This window comes from Sus scrofa, chromosome 15, assembly GCF_054392235.1.
Source record: "Sus scrofa isolate SSC_HxYL_T2T_F1_AM1 chromosome 15, Sscrofa_HxYL_maternal_Yorkshire_Landrace_v2.0, whole genome shotgun sequence".
Taxonomy (NCBI): Eukaryota; Metazoa; Chordata; class Mammalia; order Artiodactyla; family Suidae; genus Sus; species Sus scrofa.
In genome coordinates, this window is record NC_139397.1 from 38,784,821 (window position 1) to 38,798,293 (window position 13,473).

The window sequence follows — 13,473 nt, forward strand, 5'->3', positions numbered from 1 at the left end:
GGGTTAAAGATCCGGCATTGCCGTAGCCGTGGCATAGTTTGCAGCTGCAGCTCAGATTTGATCCCTGGCCCAGGAACTTTCACATGCTGTGGGTGCAGCTGAAAAAAGCCACACACACACACAGACACACAAACCCTACAGGTTGTGCACTACACAACTCCAGAGGACACTGTTCATATGGATCGCGGGAGTTCCCACTGTGGCACAGTGGGTTAATAATCCATTTTGCTTCTGTGGAGGCATGAGTTCTATCCCCAGCCTGGCACAGTAAGTTAAGGATCCACTGTTACTGCTATTGTGGTATAGGTCGCAGGTCCAACTCAGATTTGATCCCTGGCCCAGGAACTTCCATATGCCATGGGTGTAGCTGAAAACAAAAAAACTCAAAACATGGATCACAAGGTAAATGGTGCCTCTGGGGTTGTGCAGCATGGGGACCTAGCATCTTTCTGCTTTGAGCCCCTGGGCTTGGTGCTGACCACCCAGACTTACCTCCCCTTCAAAACCAGCACTGACTATCCCTCCTGCCCTGTGCTCATGTGCACTTCCTCCAGGCCCAGCTAGCAAATCATAGTGAAAGAAAGCCCTGGGTATGTCAGGCCACCTAAATTCTTGGTCATCCAGGAAACTCACTCCAGGAAGATCACCCCCTTTGATATGTTGGGGTCTCCTAGGTCCCCAGGATGTGTGGGGTCTCCCCATACCACTATTCTCCATCTCCATCAGCCTGCAATGAGCCTGGTGACCCACACACAGGACAGAAAGGGTCTTCCTAGAGGGTTTGTCTTATTGGTTGAGTCACCAAAGCCCTGCCTTCTCACCAGGAAGGGTCACTTTGGGGGGCCAAGGGGTATGCAGAGATGAGACACAAGATGCACCTGACCCTCAAGACCAAGGAGCATAAGGGTATTGACACCAGGAGACCAAGGGGTCAGAGAAGGCTTTACGGAGGAGGTGGGCTAAGAACTGGACCCAACTGTAAGAGTTCAAAGAAATCAAATCTGGAGCAGTTCTTACATCCAAGTGATTCATTAATTCACTCACCCCTTGCACGAACATTTTGTGAGCATCTACTGCAGGAATTTTCAATGTGTGGTCCTTAGACCAGCATCATCAGAGAGTCTGGGGCTGGAGCCCAGCGGTATGTTTTAACAAGCCCTCCAGTAGCTCCAGGGTAGCTCAGGCTTGACCATTTGATACCAGCCAGGCACTGGGCTAAGTTCTGGAATTATAGAAGTGAGTTTGAATCCGCTCTCACCCTTGAGGAATTTGGACTCCAGGGAGGAAATAGGCAGGGAAGAGAGAAATACTGCTGATGGGAAAGGGCTGTTCCCAAAAGGTGTGAAGGCAGAGAGGCAGCTGGTGGATTTGACGCAGGAGCTGGGGATGCGGGGGCGGGGGGGGGGGGGGGCGCGGAGGTGGGGGAGTGGCAACTGGGAACTCCAATGGCATGAGGACCATCCCTGGCAGGGAGCCCCATGTTGGGACTAGCTGCCCCTAGGCTAGACTTCACAGTCTCAGACCATCCTTGGCCCCCTCCCCTGACCGCCAGCCTCTCCCTAATATACTCCCTGCTCCGGCGCCCCCTCTTACCGCTCTGAGTCTCAAAGGGCCGCAAGTCTTTTCCTCCAATTGCCTTGATGAAAAACGTGTGCAGACCTCCAGACCATTGTCTCAGAGCATATTTTTAGAAAATTTTAGAGAAAACTTTTCCATTCAGCAGAAAACAACATGTATTGATTTAGGTGCATCTATTTCCGCTTTATACAGACTAAAGGTTTTCAAAAATCCTAGGCAGAGAGGAACAATGTGAAAATTGAGTGAATTTAGCAGGCTCAGACTGTGACATTTTGCTCATTTCATGTAATCCTCACTACATCTCATTAAAGTAACATCCCTGCATTGTACAGTCGAGGAAACTGAGCCTCAGAGAGGTAAAGTGACTTTCCAAGGCCACCCAGCTAATACGTGGTATGCCTGAAATAGGATCCTACAGCTGCCTATGTTCTTGCTGGCCTATCTTGCCATTTACTAAGGCAACTGATCCTGATAAATCCGAAATATTCAGATGTTTTCCTGAGCCGATGTTCAGCTAGGCAAGCTCCCAATGACCTGTCGATGGCTCTCTAACTAAGGAGGGGATAAGTTTGGTGGGTAGAGATGAATGAATTGGACCCACCGCAAGCAGATTTCCAGCTATATGTTCTTATATAAATGAACCTTTAGGAACTCCCATTGTGGCTCAGTGGTAATGAGCCCAACTAGTATATGGATTTGAGCCCTCATCCTGCTTAGTGGGTTAAGGATTTGGTGTTGTGGTGAGAGGTGGTGTAGGCTTCAGAAACCGCTTGGATCTGGCGTGGCTGTGGCTGTGGTGTAGGCTGGCAGCTGCAGCTCTGATTCAACCCCTGGTCTAGGAACTTCCATATGTTGCAGGTGTGGCCATAAAAAGGCAAAAGAAAAAAAGAGAAGGAAGAGATCCAAGCTCTCCCCCTAGATAACCTCCCAACTAAAGAAACCCTGTGATAATGAGCAGCCACTCCATTTTTCCCAACCTCCCTCCCCCCCCACCCCCCAGTCCCGAGCAACCTCTAATTCTATCTTTACGGATTTGCCTATTTCTAGGCATTTCATATAAATGGAATCATGCTATATGTGGCCGTTTTCAACTGGCTTCTTTCATTTAACATTATTTAAATTATTTAAATTTAATATTTTCAAAGTTCATGTTGTACCATGTATATCATTCCTTTTTGTTACTGATTATTATTCCATTGTATGGATAAGCCACATTGTGTTGATGCATTCGTCAGCTGATGGACATGGGTTGTTTCCACTTTTTGGGTATTGTGAATATGCTACTAGGAACATCGGTGCATACATTTTCTTTTTTTCTTTTCTTTTCTTTTTTTTTTTTTTTTTTTTGTCTTTTTGTTGTTGCTATTTCTTGGGCTGCTCCCGCGGCATATGGAGGTTCCCAGGCTAGGGGTTGAATCGGAGCTGTAGCCACTGGCCTACGCCAGAGCCACAGCAACGCGGGATCCGAGCCGCGTCCGCAACCCACACCACAGCTCATGGCAACGCCTGATCATTTAACCCACTGAGCAAGGGCAGGGATTGAACTCGAATCCTCATGGATCCTAGTTAGGTTCGTTAGCCACTGAGCCGCAAAGGGAACTCCGATGCACACATTTTTGTGTGTACATATGTTTTCATTTATCTTGGGTATATATGCTCCCAGGAGTGGGATTGCTGGGTCATATAGAAACTCTGTGTTTAACCTTTTGAGGAACTTCCAAACTCTTTTCCCTGGTGGCTGCAGCATTTTACTTTCCCTCTAGCAGTGGATGAAGGTTCTGATTTCTCTGCATCCTCACCAACACTTATTATCTCTGTATTTTTTTTTTTTTTTCTTTTTGGTCGCACCCATGGTATGCAGAAGTTCCTAGGCCAGGGATTGAACGTGCACCGCAGCAGCAGTGACCCGAGCCATAGCAGTGCCAATGCCGTGCCCTTTAACCCTGGGCTACCAGGGAACTCCTCCTCTCTGTCTTTTTTGATGAAGCCATCCTAGCAGATGTAAAGTGGTATCTCACGGTTTCAATTCACATTTCCTTAGGGGCCGATGATGTTGAGTGTTTTTTGTGTGCTTATTGACAATTTGTCTATCTTCTTTGGAGAAATGTCTACTCAGATTCTTTGCCTGTTTTTATATAGGTCATCTTTTTAATATTGAGTTGTGAGAATTCTTTTTTTTTTTTTTTTTTTTTTTTTTTGGTCTTTTGTAGGGCTGCTCCTGTGGCATATGGAGATTCCCAGGCTAGGGGTCCAATCAGGGTTATAGCCACCGGCCTACCCCAGAGCTACAGCAATACAGGATCCGAGCCACGTCTGTGACCTACACCACAGCTCATGACAACACCGGATCCCCAACCCACTGAGCAAGGCCAGGGATCGAACCCAAAACCTCATGGTTTCTAGTTGGATTCGCTAACCACTGAGCCACGATGGGAACTCCCAGAATTCTTGATATATTTAGAAACAAGTCCATTATCAGATACTTGATTTGCAAAATTTTTTGCCCATTCTCTGGGTTGTCTTATTACTTTCTAGAGATTGTATTGCCTGTGTTTCTAGTCCACAGCAAATTAGCAGGCCATGGGAGGGCTTTAATGAAGAGGGAAGCAGGCTGATAGCTATGATAAATGTCCTGACAATGAGGGAGGATATAAGCCTATAAAACATTTGTCTATAAAAAGAAGACGAAACTCAAGAATATCTCCTCTTGCAGCTCAGGGTGACCCCTGGGTTCTGCATGAGGATCTGACTGCCTTCTCTTGAAATACACACTGCATTTTGGAAGGATTTCTGCCCCCATAGGACAAATTGAGGAAGTTTTGAAGATGGGAGCTCCTGTGATGTGTACAACTAGTCACACCTCTGCTTGGGACCTCTGTGGTGTGCCAGGCACAGAGCTGGGGTTTAGAGTCGGGCCATGGAACAAACATTGTCATCTCTATCTGCTCTCCCATAGCTGAGCAGACAGTGGTTCTCACGGCAAGGGTCCAGAGAGGCCCCCAACCACAGGCAAGCCTCAGGTATGCACAGCCCTCAGCTACTCTGTGTTCACTGAAGGAAGCCAGGCAGCCCTCAGTCCTCTCAGTTTACAGGTGAGGAAACTGAGGCTAGAGAGAAGATGTAAATAGGCTAGTGTCCTACTGCTGAGGAAGTTGTCAGGATAGAACCCAGAGCTTCACCCTCTCGTTTCTGTACTCTTTTCATCTCTATACATTTAGGGAAAAAAAGCAAAAAAGTTCTGAGCAAGAATTTGTGTTTGCCTTTGTGGCTTGCTAAGTCCCGGGTGCTGGCTGTGGCACACATCTGTTTGTTCCAGCTGTTGGTGGGTCCCTGCTATTGTTGATTCCCCTCCCCTGGCCTTTGCTCACACAGGCTCCTCTTTCTAGACGGCTCTTCCAGGCTCACTTTCACATCTTTCAAGGCTCAGCTCACTTCCTGCAGGAAGTTGCCCAGATGCCCTACCTGAAGGCAGGGCCCTCTTTCAGGAGAGTTTGTTTAATTGTGTCTTATGCCTGTCACCTTTGGAGGCCCAGGTGTGTGTGTAGAGGGACCTCCCCAGAGATTATAAGAGATCACCCCGAGGGGCAGGAAGAAAACTCTGTTTCTAGTTATATTTAAATTTTAGCCTTATCGCTTTACATTTATATTTGGTTTTTCTGTATATAACGTGATAGTGCACAAATCACATTTAGATACATTTAACTTATAAATAAACAGAGCAGTTAACATTTCTATTACTGCTCTATTTATTTATAGTCAAATTTAATGTTAAAAGTTAAAAATAAAGTTTGAAGATGACTGTGGGTCTCTTGAGGACAAAACTGTGCCATATTCCTCTCTCAATCCCGAAGGCCAGAAACGTTAGCTAAGTTGGTCTGTACCTGGGGGCGGACAGTATCCCAGTTGGCCTGCAGAGCATCCAGCTACAAGGTGCCCACTCCTACCCATGTCAGAATCCATGGTGATCCCTTAGTGGCCGAGGCCGACTCCAGCCCCTGGGGTCTAAGGGTTCAGTGCCGCTGGTGCCTAAGAGGCTGCAGGGCTGTCCACGTCCTGACTGCCCACCCCTAGAGGCCTTCCGGAGAGCAGATAGAAGCTGGCAGGCAGGAGTTCCCCTGGTGGCACAGCGGAAATGAAGCCAACTAGTAACCATGAGGTTGCCTGTTCCATCCCTGGCCTCACTCAGTGATTTAAGGATCTGGCATTGCCGTGAGCTGTGGTGTAGGTCGAAGACACGGCTTGGATCCTGCATTGCTGTGGCTGTGGTGTAGGCTGGCAGCTGTAGCTCCGATTCGACCCCTAGCCTGGGAAGCTCCATGTGCCATGTGTACGGCCTTAAAAAAAAGCAAAAAAAAAAAAAAAAAGAAGAAACTGACAGGCAGGCCTGTGGGCCAGGCATGGCTCCCAGCGACAAACACAGTCCATTTCCTGGTTCTGCCGGTAAGTAGGAGGGGCCAGAAGAGCCAGGCAAAAACCCAGAGGACACTAGGATGTGGTTTGTGCCAGTTCTGCACACCCGGGCTTCCATGCTCTTTTGTCCGCAGCTTGGGTGGAGGAGGTCTGTGTGGGCTGCTGGCCCCAGGCCCCAGCTGCCTCAGCCTAGTTGCAGTTTGATTCCCTCCCACTTCCCCCCTTCAGACCTATAAATAGAACAACCAGGGAGCCAGGGTGCATCTCCCAGCCAAGACTACAAGTGCTCTTACCTTTGGGCCACAAGGACAGGCTACAGGGCCTCTGCTGGACCTCTGGGACCCCCAGGACTCCACCATCTGTCCTACCCTTTCTGCCATCATGAAAGCAGCAGCCTTGTGCTGAGCCCTGGATGGCCCATAAAGCACTGAAGAAAATAGTACATGCAAGCGCACATGCACACATAGCACCAGTCAGAAAAAGTGGCTCTGAGCTCTTGCCCATGTTAACTCATTTTGTTCTTAACCACCACTTTGGAGAAGGGTACAATTCATGACCCCATTTTATTTTATTTTACTTTATTTTTGTCTTTTTAGTGTACCTGCAGCATGTGGAAGTTCCCAGGCTAAGGGTCTAATCGGAGCTGCAGCAGCCGGCCTATGCCACAGCCACAGCAATCTGGGATCCAGGCCACATCTGTGACCTATACCACAGCTCACGGCAACACCAGATCCTTAACCCACTGAGCAATGCCAGGGATTGAACCCACCTCCTCATGAATACTAGTCAGGTTCATTAACTGCTGAGCCATGATGGGAACTCCTATTTTATTTTTTACTTAAAAAAAATTTATGGTACATGGAAGTTCCCAGACCAGAGATTGAATCCAGGCCACAGCTTCGACCTACGCCAGATCCTTTAACCCACTATGCCAGGCACCATGAAGCTCTCCCAGGATGTCCCTTGGGAAGCCCCACCCCTTCCTGCCCTGCATTGACTTCTGGGTGGATACACCACCCAGCATGTGTGCGCTCACACACATCTGAGAGTGGGGACCACACCTTCCTCATCCTTATCCTTTTTGAGTATTTAGCGCAAGGTGGTTACTCAGGAGATGGGGAGGAGAGGAAAGAGAGAGACAACAAAGCTGGAAGAGAAGCTTCTGTTCAAGGAGGGACCTTCTTAGGAGGCAGATTGCTAGCAAATGAAGAAAAGATGATCTGGAGGCCTCAGTGCAGTGACTCTCCTGTAAGGACAAAATTCACCCCAGCACTGGTGTCTCCAGGTGGCTGAGGCAGGGACTGGGGAAGGCCCTGGGGTATCTGTCCCAGCCTGTGACTGACCACAAGAAAACCTGGAGTCCTCAGGACAGATTTACAGTCACCTTGGCCACAATCCCTAATGCTGGTCTGAAGCCTGAGACCATCTGCAAAGCCCCTGTCACCACTCCCCCATCTTCCTCGGGGCTGCAGAGGTGCTAGCAGGGTCTCTGCATCCTTCCTTTGCTTTGTCCCCACTGCTGGTACAGTGGTGGCAACCAGTGTCTGCTTAACACTGACTGCCATCCACCCAGTGCTTGGTATGTGCCAAGCAAGCTCTGTTCTCTGTGTTGTGCACATATTGTATTGACTTATTCATTCCTACAACCTCCTCATAAGGAAGATGCTGTGATTGTCTCCCTTTTATAGCTGGGCCATTTGTGTGTCTTCCTTAGAAAAATGTCCATTCAATTCCTTTGTTTTGGTTTTTGGTTTTTTTTTTTTTTTTTTTTTTTTTGCTGCCTCACAGCATATGAAGTTCCCAGGACAGAGGTCTGATCCCGAGCCACAGTTGCAACCTATATCACAGCTGTGGCAACACCAGATCCTTAACCCACTGTGCTGGGTCAGCGATTGAACACACATCCTTGCTGCAGAGATGATGCTGATCCCACTGTACCAACAGCGGGAGCTCCCCTTTGTCCATTTTTATTTAGATTATTTAGATTTTTTTTTACTATTAAGTTGTAGGAGTTCCTTATATGTTTTAAAAGTCAACTCCTTATTGGATATATGATTTACAGATATTTTCTCCTAAATCTATAGGTTATTTTTTCATTTCGTTGTTTCCTTTGCTGTGCAAAAACTTTTTTGATTTAGTCAAACTAAACTTGTTTGTTTTTACTTTCGTTGCCTGTGTTTTTGGTGTCAAATACAAAAAAAGCCATTGCCAAGACCAAAGTCAAGGAGCTTATTCCCATGTTTTCTTCTAGGACAGTAATAGTTTCACTTCTTACTTTTTCTTTCCTTTCTTTCTTTTTTTTTTTTTTTTTTTTAGTAAGTCTTTAATCCATTTTGAGTTGATTTCAATGTCTGTTGTGAGCTATAGGTTCAATTTCATTCTTTGGCATGACAGTGTCCAGTTTTCACAATGCCATTTATTGAAGAAATTGTCTTTTCCCCACTGTGTATTCTTGGCACCTATCTTGAAGATTAATTGACCACATATGTATGGGTTTATTTCTAGACTTTCTGTTCTGTTCCATTGGCTTATGTCTGTTTTTATGTCAGTACCATATTCTTTTGATTACTAAAGCTTTGTAATATAATTTGAAATCAGGAAGTGCAATGCTTCCAGCTTCATTATTCTTGGTCAAAATTTCTTTGGGTATTTGGGATCTTGTGGTTTCTGCATGAATCGTAGGATTGTTTTTCCTAGATCTGTGAAAAATGCCATTGGAATTTTTCTATAGATTGCTTTAAATCCGTATGTCTTTTTACTTATTTTTGTCTTTCTCAATTTCTTTCATCAGTGTTTCATAGTTTTCAGTGTACAGATCTCTCACCTCCTGGGTTTAATTTATTCCAAGCCTTTTATTCTTTTTGATGGTATTGTAAATGGGATTGTTTTCTTAGTTTCTTTTCAGATAGTTCATTGTTCTATTGGTATATAGAAACACAACTGATTTTTGCATGTTGATTTTGTATCCCACAACTCTACTGCATTAATTTCTTAGTTTTAACAGTATTTTTGGTGGAGTCTTCAGAGTTTTCTATATATAAGATCATGTCAACTGCCAATGACTTTTTGGATGACTTTTGTTCTTCTTCTTGCCTGATTCCTCTAGCTAGGACTTCCAACACTCAACCAGTGTTGAGTAGAAGTGGCAAGAGTAGGCTTCCTTGTATTTTTCCTGATCTCAGCTTTTCACCATTGAGTATAATGTTAGATGTGAGCTTGTCATATATGGCCTTTATTTTACTGAAGTAATTATTAGTTCTATACCTAACCTGTTGAGAGCTTTTATCATGATAGGATGTTCAATTTTGTTAAGTGTTTTTTCTGCATCTATTGAGCTAATCATATTATTTTCATCCTCCATTCTCTTAATGTGATGTATCCCATTTAATGGTTTATGTATGTTGAACCATCCCTGCATCCCTAGGGATAAATCCCACTTGATCGTGGTACAGGATCCTCTTAATGTGCTATTGAATCTAGTTTGCTAGTGTTTTGCGAAGGATTTTTTTTTGCATCTATGTTCATCAGGGGTATTGTCATGTAATTTCCTTCTATTATAGCGTCATTTTCTGGCTTTAATATCAGGGTAATGCTGGACTCTTAAAATGAGCAAGAACGTGTTCTGTCTTCAATTTTTTTGGAAGAATGGGTGAAGGATTAGTATTCATTAATATTGAAATGTTTGATGGAATTTACCACCAGTGAAGCCAAACAGTCCTGGTTTTTTTTGTTGTTGTTTATTTGTTTTTTGCCATACCCAAGGCATGTGGAAATTCCTGGGCCAACGATTGAACCTGGGCCACTGCAGTGACAACACTAGATCCTTAACCTGTTGGTTAAGATCTCTTGCACCACAAGAGAACTCCTCTTGGGAGATTTTTTTTAAAATCACCGGTTCAATCTTCTTACTCATTACTGGCCTATTTAGATTTTTTATTTCTTCATGAGTAGTCTTGGTAGATTGTATGTTTTTAGGAATTTATCCATTTCTTCTGGATTGTTCAATGTGTTGTCATGTAATAGTTCATTATAGCCTAGTGATCTTTTGTATTCCTTTGGTATCAATTGCGATGCCTTTTTCATTTTTTTAAATTTTATTTGAGTCTTCTCTCTTTTTCTTAGTGAGTCTAGCTAAAGTTTTATCAGTTTTATCTTTTCAAAAAACCAGATCTTAGTTTTTTTGAGTTTTCTCTGCTGTTTTTCTAGCCTCTATTTCACCTACTTCTACTCTGATCTTTGTTATATCCTCCCTTCTGTTAACTTTGGACTTAGCTTGCTATTCTTATTCTAGTTCCTTGAAGTGTAAAGTTAGGTTGTTTGAGATCTTTCTTCATATTGGAATTAAGCTGTAAGCTTCCCTCTTAGAGCTGCTTTTGCTGCATGCCATACATTTGGATATGCTGAACTTCAATTTTTGTTTGTTTCAGAAAGTTTTTTTATTTCCCTTTTGATTTCTTCTTTGGCTCATTAGTTGTTCAGGAGTATATTAATTTCCACATATTTGTGAGTTTCTAATTTTCCTCCTGTTATTTCTAGTTTCATATCATTGTGGTCAGAAAAAATATTTGATATGATTTCAGTCTTTTAAAATTTGTTGATATGTTTTATGACCTAACATATGATCTGTCCTGGAGAATGTTCTGTATACACATGAGGAAAATGTGTATTCTGTCACTGATGGTTGGAATGTTCTCTATATGTCTGTTCGGTTTGTTTAGTCTAAAGTATAATTCAAGTTCAGTGTTTCCACAATGATTTTTTTGTCTGATCTATCCATTGTTGAAAGTAGGGTAATTAAGTCCCTTACTGTAATTATATTGCTATCTATTTTCCCTTTGAATCCATTTTTTTTTCATTTTTAGGGCCACACCCGTAGCATATGGAGGTTCCCAGGCTAGAGGTCAAATTGGAGCTACAGCTGCTGACCTATGCCATAGTCACAGCAACGCCAGATCCAAGCCACGTCTGCGAGCTACACCACAGCTCACGGCAATACCAGATCCTTAACCCACTGAGTGAGGCCAGGGATCGAACCTGCAACCTCATGGTTCCCAGTCAGATTTATTTCCACTGCATCATGACAGGAAGTCGTCCCTTTGAATCTTTTAATGTCTACTTTATATGTTTAGGTGTACTATCTACCATAATTTTAAGTTAGTGATGGGTTTAAATAGTATTTGGACAGCTCTTTCACAATTCCGTTATATGACATTGGTCATTATTGGTGACAAACTTGTAGGTAAGCTAATTCTACTGTGTTATTGTTTATTTCCATACTGGAAGGAAATAGCAACTTTCAGTTAGAAGTTGGTGACAATGAAGACATAATTTTTCCCAGCCAAGCTTATTGTAAATTCCTGGCCCAAGTCCAGAGTTTTCTGTGTCCACTCATATCTCAGGCTCAGTAAAGGAAATCCCAGGGCACCTACCCAAACTCAGGCAGCCATTCACTCTCATGTCCCATTCCAGTCCTACCCTCAGAGAATAGGATTTCAATGTTCATTCATTCATCCAGCAAACATTGAACACCAGCTCTGTGCCAGTCCTTGGGACAAATGGTGAGACCCAAGGTCAAAAAAGATGAGGCTCCTGCCTTGAAGCTGCTCATAATGTACTTTAGGAAGAGCATCAGAAGTACCACTCCAAAATGCAAAATGTAAACAAGCACAGGAATAGGTCTGTCCTTCCTAGCAATCAGATAAACCCAATGAGGGAGTTCCTGTGGGGCACAATGGACTAAGGATATGGTGTTGTCACTCCTGTGGTGTGGGTTTGCTGCCTGGCCCAGGAATTTCCACATGCTATGGGTGTGGCCAAAGAGCAAAACAAAACCCAATGAGGCTGAAGTTGGAGTCAGTCCTGGATAGTAACACTGGCCATTACATAATTCTTTTGAAAAGAAGTGTGACACTGTACAGCATTGATCGTGGAAATTCCATACCTTTCTTTCTCAGCCCTCTCGCTTTTGCAAATTTGTGTCAAGGAAATAATTCAGGACAAAGTGCAGAGGACAGAGGTCTTTTCCTCTCCTCTTCTGGAAAATCTGTGCCCTCCTCAGGGTCTAGCTCAGCTTGTCCCCCCCATGCTGGCACATGTTATAGCCATGAAGCCCCTTGAGTGAATGTTGGGCCACCATGCAGCTGCAATGGACAAGAGAACATACTGGTACGAGGGCAGTCCAGAAGCCTTCCACTGATCAAATTCCGTGTTTTCTCTTCTAGCCACCAAAACATCAGGAGAGATGGACAAGCCATTGATCAGCCACCACCTGATGGATAGCGATGGCAACCTTGCCGAGGTCCCCAGTGAGGTTCCCAAAGTGGGCATCCTGGGTAGTGGGGACTTTGCCCGCTCCCTGGCCACACGCCTGGTGGGCTCTGGCTTCAGTGTGGTGGTGGGGAGCCGCAACCCCAAACGCACAGCCGGGCTGTTCCCCTCAGCAGCACGAGTGACTTTCCAGGAGGAGGCGGTGGGCTCCCCAGAGGTCATCTTCGTGGCTATGTTCCGGGAACACTACTCCACACTATGTAGTCTCAGTGACCAGCTGGCTGGCAAGATCTTGGTGGATGTGAGCAACCCCACAGAGCAGGAGCACCTCCAGCACCGTGAGTCCAATGCTGAGTACCTGGCCTCCCTCTTCCCCACCTGCCCAGTAGTCAAGGCCTTCAACGTCATCTCTGCCTGGACCCTGCAGTCTGGCCCAAGGGATGGGAATCGACAGGTAGGCACTGGAGGAATGCCAGCCATCATAACAAGAAATGTAAATGGCTGACTTCCATCGAGGGCCTGCAGGGTGCCAGGCTCTTCATGTACATTATGTTGGCTCATCTCTTATCACTGCAAAGTTCCATTTTACTGAGCAAGAGACTGAGGCTCAGAGATGGTAATGAGCTTACTAATTACACCAAGTCCCACAGCTTGGTGAGCTAAGATTTGAACCCTGTTGATATGACTCCGAAATCCATGCTCTTCTATGGTAATTTGAGTTCCAAGGGCACAAGGAGGAAAAGGTTGATGGCTTTCTTTTTACTATTTGGAGTCACGAAGCAGAGAGATTTTGCTTTTAGAATTGAACTTGAAAGAGGAAAGGAACTCATGTGTCAAGCCTGAGGAAGCAGACATGTCCCAAACTTTATTTCATTTATTCCAGGGCCTTCCAAGAGCTGAATGGATTTCTCAGAATAGTCACTAGCGGGTTTTCCTGAGGGTGGGACCTGGCCCCAGAAAAACAGCCATTGCTGCCTGCAGTTGTTGGCAAGAGGAGCTCTTACCAAGACAAGGTGGTTTTTCATCCTAAGAGGCCACCTGCATTTTCCTGGAGGAAGGATGCCAGACTCTGCACGTGTATGAGAACTTCCCACAGTGAGTCCAGCTCAGAGGCTTCCTGTGCCCAGCTCCATGTCAGGCCATGGGAGAACCTACAGGTGCCCAGTTGCCCCTGACTGGAGGGCCCTCTGTGCAGCCTACATCTTGGGACTCCCATAT

At 45.0% G+C, this 13,473-nt stretch overlaps 1 protein-coding gene across 5 annotated transcripts in view; it reads left to right on the forward strand.

The window, feature by feature from the left end:
- The window catches only part of STEAP3 (STEAP3 metalloreductase), a 48,799-nt gene that overhangs the window by 15,805 nt on the left and 19,521 nt on the right, over positions 1-13,473 (forward strand). For all 5 annotated transcript variants that reach the window (XM_003359436.5, XM_013983975.3, XM_005671632.4 and 2 more), the window contains one exon: positions 12,210-12,709. In XM_003359436.5, coding sequence (XP_003359484.1) covers positions 12,210-12,709 — 500 coding nt within the window. The remainder of the gene's footprint in view (positions 1-12,209; positions 12,710-13,473) is intronic.